Source organism: Loxodonta africana, chromosome 22, assembly GCF_030014295.1.
Source record: "Loxodonta africana isolate mLoxAfr1 chromosome 22, mLoxAfr1.hap2, whole genome shotgun sequence".
Classification (NCBI taxonomy): Eukaryota; Metazoa; Chordata; class Mammalia; order Proboscidea; family Elephantidae; genus Loxodonta; species Loxodonta africana.
The window spans coordinates 6208775-6226079 of NC_087363.1; the positions used below are offsets into that span (position 1 = coordinate 6208775).

Genomic DNA, 17305 nt, shown 5'->3' on the forward strand with positions numbered 1-17305 from the left:
ATCTCGTCTTCCCCCTTGATCATGGTAAGTTGGCCACACCAGCCTTTTTCAGTTCCTTGAGCCAGCAAAGCTGTGGACCGCTTCAGAGCCTTAGCATATTCTGTTCCCTCTGCCTGTCTGCAGCTGTCTTTCTCTCACTCTTTACTTTGCTAACTCTTACTTGTCTCAAAGGAGCCCTGGTGGTGCAACAATTGAGTGCTTGGCTGATAACATAAGGCTGACAGTTCGAACTTACCCAGTGGCTCCGTGAGAGAAAGATCTTGCAGTTTGCTCCTGTAAAGATTACAGCCTAGAACACCTTATGGGGGCAGTTCTGATCTGTCAAATGGGGTTGTTATGAATCAAAATCGGCTGGATGGCACTTAACAAAAAAACTTGTCTCAAGTCCCAGCTTAAATATCAGAGAGGATTTTCCTTACCTGTCATCGTTGCTAGATTCTCCTGTTCTCTGCACTTTTACCATCCTGTAGCTCTCATCTATAGAATTTAGCACAGTTTACAATTAGTGTTTATTTGTGTGTTTAGTTATGTAACAGAAACCCTGATGGCGTAGTGGTTAAGTGCTACGGCTGCAAACCAAAGGGTCAGCAGTTCAAATCTGCCAGGCGCTCCTTGGAAACTCTATGGGGCAGTTCTACTCTGTCCTATAGGGTCTCTATGAGCCGGAAGCGACTCAACGGAGCTGGGTTCTGGGTGGGTTTTATAACAGTATTTCCCTCATTAGACTTTAAATCCCATGGAGGCAGGAGATTGTTTTTTTTAACTGCCATTCATCCTCCCTTGATATCTAGTTTGTGCTGAAATTATTGTTGAGTGAAACAATATACGTGTTACTTACATACAGACATACATGCATCATAGTTAGCATCAAGCTTCCCTTAAAGAATTGTCTTAGATATGAAATAAATTAAATCTTTAAAAGTTAGATTCTGGGCACCCTATGCTTAGTGCACCAAGTGACTGAAGGGTTTAGAGATATTTGTCTGTATTAGGAACTTCGTCTCAGAGTCTTAATTTTCTTTTCTTGTAGGCGTTTTTATTTGTTTTTTTTCTTTAGCCCTCTTGGGTCTCATACTGGAGTGTGAAAGTTTAAACTCACTGAACTTTCCTTGGGGTCTACTCACTTATTCTTAGAGCCCTTCTGGTGTATAGTCTCCATGCTGGTCCTTGTCTTTCAGATACAGTTGTAATCGTTGGATATAACTCACGCCAAAGAAGCCAGTTAAATTCATACCCTCTGACTCTAAGCTGCAACTGTGAAAGTATCAACTTGTATGTTAGCTTCATTGGTTACGACTCTTGGTTACCTGCCTGCTAGTTAAGTGTTATAATTTAGCCTCCTGATAACACTATCAGGATGGAGCTATGTAGGTAACTTGGTTGGATGGTCTGATATTAATTCTGCTAAATTCACAGCTTAACCAAGCTCTCCCCTGATCAAGAGCACGTTTCTAGTCTCAGCAAGGGATTGTTTAAAGAAATGTGCTTGTATGAGGATAGTTACAAACAAAACAAACTTTCCAGCTTCATGCTTATACTTGAAGAGTACTCTTCACAGCCACCCCTTCTCCACAACTCTATCATCATCAACAAAATAATAACAACTCATATTTATTGAGTTCTTATTGCGTGCTTTTTTGTGTGTGTGTGTGCCAGGCACTTCCCTAAGAAGTTTGCTTATATTACTTGTCATGGTTATTCCTTACAACTCTCATGTGAGGTAGGTACCGTCATTACATCCAGTTTGCACATGATACCCTCAGCAGAGAAAGGCTCAGTGCCTTGCCCAAGGCCGCACAGCAAGCAAGTAGCAGAGTCCAGATTTGAACCCCAATCGGTTGTCATTAGAAATAGTTAAACTTCGGGCTAAAACCTGTTTATTTTTTTGGTGAGACACCTCATGGCATAGCCTGTGCCATTTAATACAGAAGTCATTTGCTGTGTGTGGCAATTTAAATTAGTTAAAATGAAATAAAGTTAATAATTTAGTTCCATAGTCACACTGACCTGACTTTCAGCACTCGGCAGCCACCTGTGGCTAGGCGCTGCTGTGTTGGGCAGCACAGGTATGGAGCATTTCTATCATTGCAGAAAATGCTGTCGAACAGCACAGGTCTAAGGTACGCAAACCCTGGTGCTAAGAATGGTTCTGCCTTTCCAGGGAAACAAGGGCCTGGGGGCTTGTTCAAGTGCAGGTTTTTGAGCCAAGGCCCAGAAAATCCTGACTCAGTGAGTCTAGGGTAGGCACACATTTTAATAAGCTACCCAAGAAGTCATTTTCATATATAACCAAGTCTTAAAATTGGTGACTTGTTCAACAGAGAATTTAGAATTGCTTTAAAAATTACATGTACCACAGGGCTGCAGCAGAGAGCTTCAAATTCCACCTCTTGGGGTGAGAAAAACATTTCTTTCCAAAAGCTATATTACCTAATGACCCACCCACATATAAAAAGTAATAAAATGTGCATAAATGTGAAGCCCTTTGATCTTCCTTCCCTAGTTAAGTGTCGAAAAAGGGGATCAGTGGTGTAATTTCAAAGCTCTGCTCCTGTCTGTATTAAGCTGAAAACATTCTAAGTACAGAATATGCTAATGGACCTTTATTAAAAACCACCTCATTCAGATAAACTGCCAGGCACATTTTCACATATTGCAGCTTTGCCCACGAATAGGATAAAAAGCTCAAACACCCAACCCCATCTTTTCAGCCTTCCCAGAGACATGTTAAATTTTATTTTTGTGTACTTGTTCGTTCATTTATTCATTCAACAAAAAATTTTGGAGCTCATAAGTGTTCTTGGTAGTGCTGTGCCATACCATACCATACCAGTTGCCATCAAGGCGAATCCGACTCACGGCAACCACAAGTGTGTGAGGAGAGCTGTGCTCCGTTGGGTTTTCAGTGGCTGGTTTTTCATAAGTTGATCTCCAGGCCTGTCTTCCAAGGCACTTCTGGGTGGACTCAAACTGTCAACCTTTTGATTACAGCTGAGCGTGTTAACCGTTTGCACCACCAAGGACTGGTAGTATTCTCGGCACTAGATATACAAGCAAAAATCCCCAACCTCAGGGGCTTTCCTTCTGCTGGCGTGTGTGCATGCCTGAGCGTGCCTTCCATGCAATGGGGGCGGGCAGTAAGTCGAAAGCCAAACCAGTGGTAGGAAGAGTGTAGCAGGAAGTGGGAGCTGGGAATGTTGGGGGGGTAGGTTTTGCAGTTTTTATTAAGATTGTCAGAGTGGGGCTCACTGAGCCAATGACAACCACTTATGTGTCTGCTTTACTGGGCGTATTTCCCTTCTAGCTCCCTGAGCTACTCACCAACCTCTGCCTCAAGAGCATAGACCATTCACACCCCCACCCTGAAAGTAAATTTAGGGGGTTATCTCCCTTGTCCTCCATTTTCTGTCTGACTGGTGCCTCAGCGGAGGAAGCTCCTGATGGATCTCCACTAGGTGTTGCCTCTGTTAGCCACACTGACTGGGCTGTGGTATGAAAAGCCTCCTACAAGCTTCCAGATTGCACTGGAGGTTTTAGTGAGCAGACTGTGAGTGCAGACAGTTTAAAATAGCCTTTTCAGGAGACGGAAACTTTTAAAATATGCAATTAAAAATTGTATGTGTGCCCAGAGACCTTTTAAGCCTTTAGATATAACTAACCCAAAATAACTCTCCTTCCTGGGTGCCAGGCTCCTAGTACTGTGGGGATTGGGAATTGTTTCTGCTTTTTAAATTTTTTCTTTTCTTTTCTTCTTGATAACATTTTTTGTAACAAAGAAAAGGGGCAGATAGGGAAAACTGTGGCAAGGGCAAGTAAGAGGAAGTAAAATTAGGAGAAATGAAAGAGTCTGAGATGGAATTGTGTCCACTGTTTGGCATAACCAGAGAAATTACACTGAGTATCTCAATTACAGAGAAATGGCAAGCTCAAAATAAAACTTTTTGCTCAGTGTCCAGATAGTTTTTGTGAATGTATCAAAGAAAGCTAAATAAAACCTTAGGTTACATGGTTTGGAAGTAACTTAGCTATAGCTATATATCTATCAATTTATTTTAAATAATACAGCTGAATTTGGAGCGGCATGGCTCTTGTTAGTAATTATTTAGTTTAGTTTGTTTTTTTTCTAATATCCTGAGCCATATGTCCTTAGCTTTTCTTAAACAATAAGTTTTAGCAGTGGACATGCCTGGACTTTCTCAAATTAGTAGTGAAAATCAGTTGAATTCACGATTTAGTAAAAAAAAAAGTAATGATTATTTTAATTTTTAACGTAGCAATTGTATATTTTTATGGAATTATTCTGCCACAATAGGATTCCTGGTATTATCTGTGCATTTTTAAAGTGAGTTTCTGTTTGATCTAAAGCAAAAGTGTTTGTACCCATTGGTTTCACAAGCAGAAGCCAAGCCCAAGGCCGCACATCAGGAGCCGTGTTGTAAACAAACACGGAGACCTAGTCCGTTTTCTGTGAAGAACCCCATGCAGCTCAATTGTTGTTAACAGAAACCAAGGAAGTGTGTCAGGCAATTGAGACCTATTTCGTCCTTCTCTTGTGTCTTTTGTTGGACCTTCCATCTGACACGCTACAGATACACAGTATCCTTCCCCTCTGCCAAAGTGACCTCCCAGTCACCAGTCGCCTTCAAGCTGATTCCGACTCACGGCGATCTCGTCAGAGCTGACCTGTGCTCCACAGGGTTTCCAATGGCTGATTTTTTTCTAAGCACATCACCAGACCTTTCTGTTGAGGTGCCTCTGGGCACTCAGCTGCTGAGCACTTAATCCTTTATACCACGCAGGGACTCCAAGAATGGCCTAGGAACATCCTTATTGTGAAATCAAGAGAACTTCTTATCATGAAAGCTCCATAGGCACATTCAAACTCCCTGAGGGACCAAATTGCTGGGCTGAGGGCTGTGGGGACCACGGTCTTGCGGAACATCTAGGTCAGTTGGCATAACATAGTTTATAAAGAAATTGTTCTACATTCTACTTCGGTGAGTAGCGGCTGGGGTCTTAAAAGCCTGTGAGTGGCCATCTAAGATACTCCACTGGTCTCACCCCTTTAGCAGCAAGGGAGGATAAAGAAAACTAAAGATATAAGGGCAAGATTAGTCAGAGGACTAATGGACCACATCTACCATGGCCTCCACCAGACCGAGCCTAGAACAACTAGATGGTGCCTGGCTACCACTGACTGCTCTGATAGGGATCACAATAGCTCTGGACAGAGCTGGAGAAAAATGTAGAACAAAATTCTAACTCACAAAAAAGACCAGACATACTGGCCTGACTAGAGAAACCCCAAGAGTGTGGCCCCCTGGGCACCCTATTTAGCTCAGTAATGAAGCCACCCTTGAGGTTCACCCTTCATCCAAAGATTGGACAGGCCCATAAAACAAAACAAGACTAAAGAGGTACACCAGCCCAGGGGCAAGGATGAGAAGGCAGGAGGGGACAGGGAAGCTGGTGATGGGGAACCCAAGGTCAAAAAGGGAGAGTGTTGACATGTCATGGTGTTGTTAACCAACATCAAACAATATGTGTACTAACTATTAAATGAGAAGCTGGTTTGTTCTGTACACCTTCATCTAAAGTAGAATAAAAATAAATAAATAGAGCTTCCATAAGACGTGCATATGCCCAGATGCCCTAGTGTATAAGCCTGAAGAGTTATCTGCATTCTGCATCTTTTTTAATTCACTTTTTCGCTCATGGTGACATTTCTTCTGCTTTTATGCTTTACTCTAGGCAAACCCTTTTTTACACGAAACCGTTCTGAGTTAAAAGGCAAGTTCATTCACACGAAACTGCGGAAAAGCAGTCGTGGCTTTGGCTTCACAGTTGTTGGAGGGGATGAACCTGACGAGTTTCTCCAGATCAAGAGCTTGGTCCTAGATGGGCCTGCCGCATTGGACGGCAAGATGGAAACAGGTACAGAGACCAAGTAAAGTAAACCCCAACATGTTCTGAGTGGTGTGATTTATACTCAGGACCCAGACAGGACCAAATAACATTGTGATTTCATGGGGTTCTACGTGTCCTTTAAAAATCTTGAGAATGAGCCAGATCCCCCCATTACATACTTTCATACCCTTGTAAAGATTAAAGTCTTTGAAACCACCTGAGCCTTGGGTGGCTGTTAGGATGCCACTGAATACAGTAAAGTAGTAATTTACTAAAAATATAGATTCATTTGAATAAATGAATTCTAAAGCTGAGTTTCTGCAGTGAGAATTTTTTAGAAGAAAGCCTCAGTGTTCTCTCAGTGATTATTGTATTCTCACTAGCAGGGAAGACACTAGATGCTAAAAGAATGCCTTATTAGCAGTCAAAATAATAATAGAAGCAGTCTCTTTGCGCCCATCTCCAAATTCAGTTTCAGTTCACCTTTGTGTGGGCAGAACACAACATTATAGTATTGATTTAACTGGGCTGGGTGCTGTTTTTTTTAACCCCAAACTCTTACCTTTTTCAGGGGACGTCATCGTCAGTGTGAATGACGCCTGCGTTTTGGGACACACGCACGCTCAAGTTGTGAAAATCTTCCAGTCCATTCCCATTGGTGCCAGTGTGGACCTTGAGCTCTGCCGAGGTTATCCATTGCCTTTTGACCCAGATGACCCCAATACAAGTTTGGTGACCTCCGTGGCCATTTTGGATAAAGAACCAATAATTGTGAATGGACAAGAGACCTATGATTCGCCAGCCAGCCACAGCAGCAAAACAGGCAAAGTCAACAGCGTGAAGGATGCCAGGCCCAGCAGCCCCGCTGATGTGGCTTCAAGTGGTTCCCATGGTTACCCCAATGATACTGTCTCTTTGGCTTCCTCCATAGCCACTCAGCCGGAACTTATAACTGTTCATATAGTCAAAGGGCCAATGGGCTTTGGTTTTACTATCGCAGACAGTCCTGGTGGTGGCGGCCAAAGAGTGAAACAGATTGTTGACAGTCCAAGGTGCCGAGGCCTGAAAGAAGGGGATCTTATAGTGGAAGTTAATAAGAAGAACGTGCAAGCTCTCACTCACAACCAGGTAGTGGATATGCTGATCGAATGTCCAAAGGGAAGTGAGGTCACGCTGTTGGTGCAAAGAGGAGGTATGTAGGTTTTGTTCTTTGGTTTTTAACTCAAAATCCCTTGTTTATCTCACTGATTTCAGGTGGCTGCTTAGGGCGTATCTTATGTCTGTTCTTTTGAGATCATTTTTAATGCAAATACTTAGAAGTGCATCTAAGAAGCCTTCTGGTTTCTCCAAATGCTAGTCTCTTTAGATCGGAGCATTGGTTTATACATTCAGTCTCCAGAACTTGGCCTGCAAAATGAGTCCCAGCCACTTCTGCAAACTCATTTCACACTCCTCTTCCTCCTTATTATGCAGTAGCCACAGGGGCCTCTTTTCTGTTCCTTCAACGCTCCCAGCCTTTCCCTGTCTAAGTGCCTTTGCACTTCCTGTTCCCTCTGCCTGGAATGCCGTTTCCCTGGCTCGTCCCTTGGCTGGCTCGTCTCATCTAGGTCTCCTTCTGAGAGAGGGCTTCTCAAATCACTTTATCTAAAGTAGCCCCCAAGACCTCCATTTGGTCTCTACCCTGATACCTCCATTTTGTGTCTACCACTTCACTGCATCTCTTTGTAGCCTTTACCATAGTCATTATTATCGCAAGTCATTCTTTTGTGCCCTTATTTATTCTCTCTCTCTCTTCCACTAGAATATAAGTTCCATAAAGCCAGAGTCCATGTCTGCCTGTGGACAGCTGTATCCCAGCATCTAGCACAATACCTGACTCCTGCTAGGTATTCATGAATGAAGAGGTATTGAATGAGCGAATGAATGAGTGAATGAATGAATGAATGGGCATGTGGTTATTTATCCTTTGCAGGAGCAACAGCCCCACCAATCACATTAAAAACATACCTCAACGTTCTCACATTTTAATGAAGCCCTTAAAGATCTCCAGAGAATGGGGATGTTCTAAATCTTAAAACATTAGGCTTTTTTCCTTCTCCCCAACTCCTGCCCCACTGGAACCCCCAGGGTCACATACTGAGAAATGTTTTCCACAGTGTGGAAATGTCTTGCACCTGGATACATGCTTGTGACTAATCTTGACTGATCGTCTCACACAATGGGCCTGAGATAGGTTGGATCTCCAGTTCTTATACCAACATAATTTGTTTCATGCACAGCATATTTTAGCCATCTGTAAAGAGATAAGGAACCAGACTTTTATGTCTTCTTGGTTCCATTGCAGCAGAAGAACTAATTTATGTTATGGCAGCCGTGTTTTCATGCTCTCGTGAAGCTACATCTTCTGCTATCAAAATGGTTAGGGCCGTTGGAAGGAAAGCCAAAATACAGAGCAACAGTCATTGTGAAGCGAAATTCTCACTCAGCCCTTCTTGAACAGTTATAAAAGGCATCGTGCAGATTTTATTCTTAAAAATGTTGTTCTAAGAGTAGGATTTTGAAAACTGTTCTTGTCCCTGGACCCCTGACTGCACAGATCATTGTTTTTTGAACAGTGACGGAGATGTAGTGGGAAGTGACCTGAGCATAAAAGCGATGATGATGCCTGTTCTTACAGACACAGAGTGCTTTCACAGCTGCGGTCTACTCTTACCTGATCTGGACTACTTCCTGTGAGGTCAGGATACCCCAGCCCACAATGGGGCATACACTCTGGTGGTCTGCTCTACCTACTGAAGTCTAAATAGCTCCGGTTTTTGTATAATTGCTGATTTCTGTGGCCAACATCTTGGAAACTTTTCAATAGTTCTTAGTACAACAGGGGCTTCTCTGGTTGCCTCAGTCTTACCTGACAGTTACCCTGCTCTCCTCCCTCATATATTTGCTCCTGTGTTTCTGTTACCAATGTGAGGAGTTTCTCTATTTCATTGCCTTCGCTTTTAAGGGGACCACAAAATAAAGCAAGCCTCATGACAACCTGACTTAAAATAATTACTAAGACCGTATTGTAATGGATTTGCAAACAGCCAGTTACAGAAACATACCCTTTGATTTTCGGAGGCGGTGCTGGTTCAGTGGTAGAACCCTCACTTTCCACGCGGGAGACCCGGATCTGGTTCTCAGCCAGTGCGCCATGCACAGCACCGCCCAGCTGTCAGCGGAGACTTGTGTGTTGTTATGATACGGAACAGGCTTCTCCACTAAGATGGACTAGGAAGAAAGGCCTGGCGATCTACTTCTGAGAACCAGCCAGTGAAAACCCTGTGGTTCACAGTAGTCAGATCAGCAACTGATCCTGGTGGTGGTCCGGAACCTGGCGGTGTTGTGATCCCTTATGCATGGGGTTGCCATGAGTTGGGGGCCAACTCGACAGCAGCTAACAACAACACCCCTAGATTTTAAGTGTGTTTGCCTTCTCTCAATTCTTTTTGTTAATGCCATTACATTTTATAGCATTGAATTAATAGGGGGCGATCCAGAATATATTGGCATATTAGTCAACATCTACATAGTTTATTCCAGAACCTGAGTAATTTAAAATCACCCTACATCGGCAGTCTCTATAATACACCGTATGCCTTGTGTTTGATTGATGTAGAGGATGGAAAGTTCGTGCGTCTGCAGTTGGTAGACTAGCACCAGCCACTATTAGTCTTTCTCAAAAGCATATAAATATATTTGTTTCTGCCATACATTAGTTATTGAAATTGGGGCTGACTTTTAATCATCCCTCCTGTGTGGTGAGAGTATAATGAGAAGGTTTGATGAAGGAACAAAAACAGCAGCCACGTTAAATGAGGAAGTAAATGGCCATTTCACTGATTCTTTTTAATGAATCTCATCTCTGTCATAACTCCTCATAAGCAGATTGATAAACTCATTAAATCTGCACCGTTGGTGATTCTCAGGAATTCATGTCTCAAGGATGAGACTTTTTTTGCTTCAAAGAGGTCTTTTCCACTTTAGGGCAGAACTGGCTACGTTTGCAGCATCCATTTTCGTTCTTAATATCCCGAGCTCATTTTTGACATTTGTTCTTGTCTAGACCTGGGGCATTTCATCTTTAGTATTTTTAGTCTCTTTCTCTTTTTTTTTCCCCCTACCTGGAAACCAAACAGAGGTTGAAGTATCATTGGTAAATTTCAGGGAATAGAACAGTTTCCTGGGTCAGGCTTGGAGTTACTGGGGTTGTCCATCCAAACACCCAGGCAGCTGGGACCATGACTGATCTGTTTACAAGCTTCCTCTCTGTGAACATCTTCCTGCCTTCTGGTCCACCACTCACAGCTCTCTAAAAGGCAGCACCTTCCCTCTGAGCCTGGCTCCCGTCCTTCCATTATGGGTCCTGTCCTCCTCCTCCCTCTGCTGTCCAGTCAGGGGAGACCTTTTTATGTTTTTATTTTTTAACATAGCATTTGCATTCAAAAGCATTTTACTTGACAATAATGTAAGCCTAGAGGCTTCTTTGAGGTGCTTGAAAAATCAAGCTAGAAAGTGATTACTAAATAGACAGTTTTTGTTTTTGAATTTAAAAGGATATTTGATTTGTCACAAAGATTTTTCACTTTAAAAGGGGATTCTGTTCTAGTAACATGATCACCTGCACCCTCTGTGTAAAATGTTTTGTATGTCTGGCTCATTCACAGTTGTTAGTAGGGGTGACACTCTTTAAGAGGTAACTTTGTGTTGGGTCAGAAAAGCATGTTTCCAGAGAAGTTTGGTGATACCTTGTGGAAGTGGAGAGTCTGTGTTTGCCTTTGAGAGAAAGAACGTAAGAAGAGAGCTCGCCTGCGGTGTCAGGAGCTGTCTCTAGCCTAAAGTCTCCTCTTTAGTTACTGTGTTTTCTTGAGCAAGATGCTACTCCTGCCTTGAGGCTCATTTCTTAATCCAAAAAAAAAAAAAAGAGAGAGAGTATTTTGAACTAGATAATCTTTATGTCTCTAATTTTATTTGGAGAATGACTCATTGTTGGGTAAAGGAAAGACCGCAGGATTTTGGAGCCAGACCCATGCAAGTTTGGATCCCAGCTTCTTCCTTTACTTACTGGCTTTGTGACTTTAAGCAAGTTGCTTACCTTCTCTGAGCTTAGACTAGCATCTGAAAAAAGGGGAATAATAATTCTGAACTTCTCTGTGTGTGAGAGAATGGAACAGAGAGAGAGATTTAGAAAAGGTAGCATTTGTTCCTGACACAGAAGTAGTCACACGGTAAGTGAATGGATTTTTACTACTGCCAAACATCAGAAGCAATTGGGTGGGTGGCTTTTTATTAAAAAAAAAAAATTAAACCACAGAACCAAACCCTGGACCAACAGAGAGTCTTAACCTCAGTGTGTTGTGTCCAGGTATTGTGTTTTTTTTAAGTAGATCCATTGGTGATTCCAATGTACAGTTTTGACTTGCAGCCAAAGTTAGGCTCTGGCCCCTGTGGTTTCTTCTAGTTTTGATTCTATGGCATGTAAGTTGGGGGAAAAATAAACTTATAAAACTAAAAAACAAAAAAATCATTCTCAATGCTTAGTAATGTTCTTCTGTTAAAGCCTACTTTATAAGCAACAGATTTCAGTTCCCAAATACCACATTCTTCTCCTTTGGGGGAGGAGGATGGAAAGCAGGACGTGTATCAGAGATGCTCATTTTGAGCACAGCCTCCCAGTAGCTTTTGCCGATCACAGCAGTAGGAGAAGCGATGTTTTGTTTTCCAGCTTGTACGAGCTATATGACTGCTTGTGTCCTGTCATTAAGCAACGTGATCTGGATGTAAAGTAATGGAATGTCAGAGTCCCTGGAGGGCAGGAACCGGTCTGACTTTCACTCTTGCATCCTGGCACCTCACAGGAAGCCTGACACATAGTAAGGTCTCAGTAAATACCAGCTGAATGAATGAAAATCAATCCGCAGGTCACGGTAGAAATTAGTCATACAGCTTTATGATTATACTTCATAACTTTAGAAGGATGATCAAGAGATACTAAAAAACAAAATTAGTTATGGAAATGATGGTGGTGATGATGATAGAAGTGATAACGTTACTACTGTCGTTTGCTGTGTACTTACTGTGTGCTGGGCATGTTACCAGGGTGCTGAGCAACATGCATGTGGGCGCACTGACATCCACACATACGTGAAGTAAACTTTTCAGCACCCCGTTCTGGTGACCACATTGAAAAGCCACCAGTTCACACTGTGACTCTGAGTGGGATCTTCTGTGAAATGAGGGAGGTGATGGTTGGCTCCTACATTAGGGAAAAAAATTGAAGGAATACTTTGTGTCTTAGATGTCAGCTCCACTGCCAAATTTGGTTATTACAAAACAAAGAGAAAATTTCTGGTTTGGTTGGGGAAGCATGTGTAAGACTCCTTACTTAAACCACTTGTAGTAAAAAGAAACATTTGTCAGGCATGGTTCTAAACATTTTGCATATTCTAATTCATAAGAACTCTCTGAGGTAGGTACAATATTGAATCCATTTTAAAGAAGAGAAAGCTGAGGCACATAGAGGTTCTATGATTTACCCCAAAATGACATAGCTTGTTAGTGGCAAAGCTAGGATTTGAACCCAGGAGATCTGGCTCCAGAGACTGCGCTTTTAACCAGTATCCTAAACAGCCTCTTGCGTTATAGACAACATACTGCTCCAATACTCTGTTTAGGGGTGATTCTTATACTTAAAGAAATGAATAACGTCTGAAGTCCATGGACAAATTGATTCCACTTAATTCTCATCAAAATTTACTGATATTTAGTTCATTACATGGTCATTGATCCAAACAGGAAAAGGAGTGTCGAATCTCACCATCTGAGCTCCTTATTAGGACTAGCTCTTGTGTGTGTGTGTGTGTGTGTGTGTGTGTGTCCTTCTGAAATGATGCAAAACCATCATAATTAGAACTGCAGTGAGCTGTACACCAAAGGATTATGCCAGCAATCAGGTGCCTCCCTGCCCTTTGCCCTTTGGTCTTAGACAGGAGAAAGAATTGCAAATTGTACCGCTTTTGTGTTTGACTGCCAGAATATCTCCAGCTGAGCTGCAGGGCCTCCTAAATGGGAATTCAGGTTGCTTGCAGAGTGATGTCCAGATAGTGGTGGAGTCCTGTATATTTACGTCAGCAAACACCATCAGCTCTACCTTCAAAGATTTCCCAGGGTTGGGCTAATCCCACAGCCTCTGCCATCCATCATGTGGCACCTGGCCTCCCCACAGGACGCCCTGCTTCCTACAGCACATTCTCCACACGGCGGCTGGAACCATTTCAAGTCAATTGGATCAAGTCCCTCCTCGCTTCAGAATATCTTCTCGTCATTCAGAGTAAACTCCGAAGCCCTGTGGCAGCTCACACACTTGTTTTCCCTCTGTCTGCATCTTTCTTTCCAGCTAGCCACAGGCTTCCTCCCTGCCGTCCCTCAGGCCTCTGCACAGAAGCCTGCTCCCACCGCTCCACAGAGAGTAAGATGCTATCCGGTATTTTCTCTTTCTACTCCGGCGCTCTTCCCCCTCGAACTTGCACATACGTGTGATCTCCATTCTTGTTCACTACACTGTCCCCATCACCTGAAATAGTGCCAGGCACATTGTAAGTATTTTTTTAAAAATCATATATATTGAATGAAAGAATTATCCACTGCCAGACCTTTTGTTTCCATAAACACTAATCCTCAAGAGGAAGCCCTAGGTGGTTCACGTGGTTAATGTGTTTAGCTGCTAACAGAACGGTTGGAGACCTGAGTTCTCCCAGGAGTGCCCCAGAAGAAAGTCCTGGCAATCTACTTCCGAAAAACCAGCCATTGAAAAGCCTATGGAGCACAGTTCACTGTGACATACACGGGGTCACCACGAGTCAGAATTGACTTAATAGCAGTGGATACTGGTACCTGTAATCCTCAACAGAACTTTCTGAGGTAAGCACTCACATTGCAGCTGAGAAAACAAGCAGTGAATTGGTGAATTCTAAGTTACACAACTAAAAAGTGATAGAGCCTGAATCCAAACCCAGGCCTTTCTGCCTGCAGAGTCTGAGCTCTCAGTTCCAGGCTGGTATAGGTGCCAAGCACACACATTGATCAGCACGTCAGTTTTTCCATCAAGTCAGTGAATCACGTTGGTTCCATTAAGCATGTTTTCAAATGTCTAGTACAGTAGCTACTAGCCACATGTGGCTGTGAAAATTAAAGAAAATGTAAAATTTAGTTCCTCAGTTCAAGTGGCCACATTTCAAGTGTTCTTTAGCCACATGTGGCTTGTTGTTGTTAGGTGCTCTCAGCTCAATTCCAACTCATAGCTGCCCTGTGTACTACGGAATGAAACACTGCCCAGTCCTGCGCCATCCTCACAGTCCTTGCCATGTTTGAGCCCATTGTTGCATCCACTATGTCAGTCCATCTCGTTGAGGGTCTTCCTCTTTTTTCCTGACCCTCCACTTTACCAAGCATGATGTCCTTCTCCTGATAACACATCCAAAGTATGTGAGAAAAAGTCTTGCCGTCCTCTCTTCTAAGGAGCATTCTGGCTGCGCTTCTTCCAGATCTAGTATGGCTGCCTCGTATCTTCCTAGCTCTTAGAAGCTGTTCAAGTTAGAATTAGCAAACTTCCTTGCACTTCCATGGCGCCAAAACAGGATGGCGTTTGCATTTGCTTATTAAGGAGACTTCTGGCCTTTATTACTAATGCAATGCAAGTTTAAGTTGCTCTTTTGGTTTACTGTCATGGTTTAAAGTTATCAAGGATTTTATTTGACAGTTCTTTATAGAATGTTAGACCCCACTTATATATGAGATGAGTTACAGCAAGAGATGAGATAAATATAAAAAAGTCTCTCTATTTTGATTCTGTATTTTGTTATGTAACACATAAAAATTACTAGTCACTTTCAGCATCTTTATGGATTTTTGGTCTTATAACTTTTAAGCCAAAGCAGACTTCACTTATTTATTTTAACATTTATATGCAGTTTTAGACTTGATCGGAGGACTTGAGTTTTATTCCTAAGTTATATTCATAGTACAAAGTGGTTGGCACACCTAAAACTCCTACTTTAATTCTGCAAGCCAATGTCTCATCCTCTTTGAAAAAAAATACACTGAGTAACTTGTTTTTGTGCGTTATTTATTATAAATGTGCGTGCGATTTATAATTCCCGTTAAGGAGTTGTGATATCCCTTTCACCTTTCTGGAAGAGTGTAGATATTTATAGTTAGAATTATTGACATGGCTATCAGCTGTAGAATTACTATCCTGGGATTCTACTTACAGCCCTCTCTGAATTTGAATGTTAAAAAGATGCTTTGTTTTCCCATTTTGGGGGACAAATTCATTAATTAATGTCATGTGCCAGGCATTGTCTATTGTTGTTAGGTGCCATCAAGTTGGTTTTCAACTCATAACAACCCCGTGTGACAGTATAAAACTGCCTCATAGGGTTTTCTAAGCTGCACTCTTCATGGAACCAGATCAACAGGTCTTTCTCCCACTCAGCCTCTGGGTAAGTTCAAACCACCAACCTTTTGATTAGCAACTGAGCACTTAACCATTGCTCCTTAGGTGTTGTCTGAAAACAAACCAAACCCATTGCCAGCAAGTCAGTTCTTATAGTGAGCCTATAGAACAGAGTAGAACTGCCCATAGGGTTTCCAAGGCTGTAAATCTTTACGGAAGCAGATTGCCACATGTTTCTCCCATGAGGCATTGTCTGGGCACTGGAAATTGAGCAGAATCAAATGTAAATGAACAGATAAGACTCCTGATCTCATGAAGCTTTTATTCTCGAGGAAGAAAAGAAAGGCAGGAATAAACAGATGAACGAAAACATAACAGCCAGAGAGAAGGGCTAGGAAGAAATAAAGCCAGGAGTGAGCAGGATCGGGGTGAGAAAGCTGCTTAGATTAGGCAATAAAACATGAGTGAGCCCCGAGAAGGGAAGCACAGTGTGAAGGGAAAGTATTCTAGGGAGAAGAAACAGTGCAAAGGCCCCTAAAAAGAGATGGACTGAAGAATGGTAGGGAGTGGGAGGGTGTGATACTCAGTTTAAAGCTGTGAAGGAACAAGATCCCATTAACAGTTTTAAACAAACCCTCTGGCATATATGTGGAGAATATGTTTTAGGGGAGCAGGAGTGGGGGTGGGGGGAGACTTTTACAGACTATTGCAATGGTCTGAGCAAGGATGTTGGCAGTTTGTACCAGAATGGTAACAGTGAAGGTGGAGAGGACGTAGGTGAATTTGAGATGTGTTTTTTTTTTTTTGAATCAACAGGACTTGGTAGATTGACTATAGAGCGGGGGTTGTAAAGGGCCAGACAGTAAATACTTTAGGTTTTAGGAGCCATACAGTCTCACCACTACTCCAGCCAACAAGATGTAAACAAATGGATGGGTTGTGTTCCAAGAAAGCCTCACGTGGCCTGCCCATGGGCTATGGTTTGCTGATGCCTACTGAAGAGGGAAAAGAAAAGGGAGGCACCAGAGGTGATCCATGGATTTTTGGCCTGGGCAGTTGGGTAGGCAGGAGTCATTTGCTAAGATTTAGAGTCTGGAGTGGGAGTGGGTCAAACTTGGGCTGTGGAATCTTGGGTTCCTTCTTAAACACGATGGTTGTGAAATGCCTGTTTGACATCTAGGTGGAGCAGAAATGTAGTTGTTTGGAGTCCAGTGTCTGTCCAGTGGCATGGTTAGAGCAGGAGAGAAACATTGCAGGTCATTGTCCTGCCAACCAGTGTCTGACACATTGTAGGCTATGAACTATTACTAGGCCATGAAATCAACATAATAGACTTCAACCAGTGTTATTCTTGTTACAGAATAGAAAATATCAGAGTGTGTTCTACTAGGTAAAGATAGATACTTCATGAAATATTTACACACACACACATATATATGTGTAAGAAAATAGTATAAAATCTATTTCTTACCATAGACGATATTCACAAAAGTTTGTAAGACACAGATATAGATGGTATTTAGAGCCATGGAGCTGAATGAGCTTCATTAGGGAAAGAGCATGACAGAGAAGAGAAGGGGTCAAGACAGAACCCAAGACCCCCTCTTCAGAGGTCGGGCTTGGGAGGAGGTGCCCGTAAAGAAGACCAAGATGGAGCAACCAGTGTGAATAGAGAAAGCACAGGAAAATATGGTGTCACGGAATCCAAGAGAAGAAGGCATTTCAAGGAGATTCTAGCAAGACTGGGGCCGCCAAGAGGATAGGAACATTGTGTGTGGCACTGGTTACCTCCTTGAGAGCAAGGAAGCTTTCCTGGAGCCATCTGAGAACCTGGCTTAATTCCACTCTTAAAAAGTAGGTCTAGGTTGTGATACTCCCTGGAGAAAAAAGATTAATCTCGTGGTG

At 42.6% G+C, this 17305-nt stretch overlaps 1 protein-coding gene across 2 annotated transcripts in view; it reads left to right on the forward strand.

Moving 5' to 3' along the window:
- The window catches only part of MAGI1 (membrane associated guanylate kinase, WW and PDZ domain containing 1), a 701787-nt gene that overhangs the window by 624209 nt on the left and 60273 nt on the right, over positions 1 to 17305 (forward strand). For both annotated transcript variants that reach the window (XM_064274271.1, XM_064274270.1), the window contains exons 11-12: positions 5752 to 5934; positions 6479 to 7099. In XM_064274271.1, the coding sequence (XP_064130341.1) occupies positions 5752 to 5934; positions 6479 to 7099 (804 nt within the window). The remainder of the gene's footprint in view (positions 1 to 5751; positions 5935 to 6478; positions 7100 to 17305) is intronic.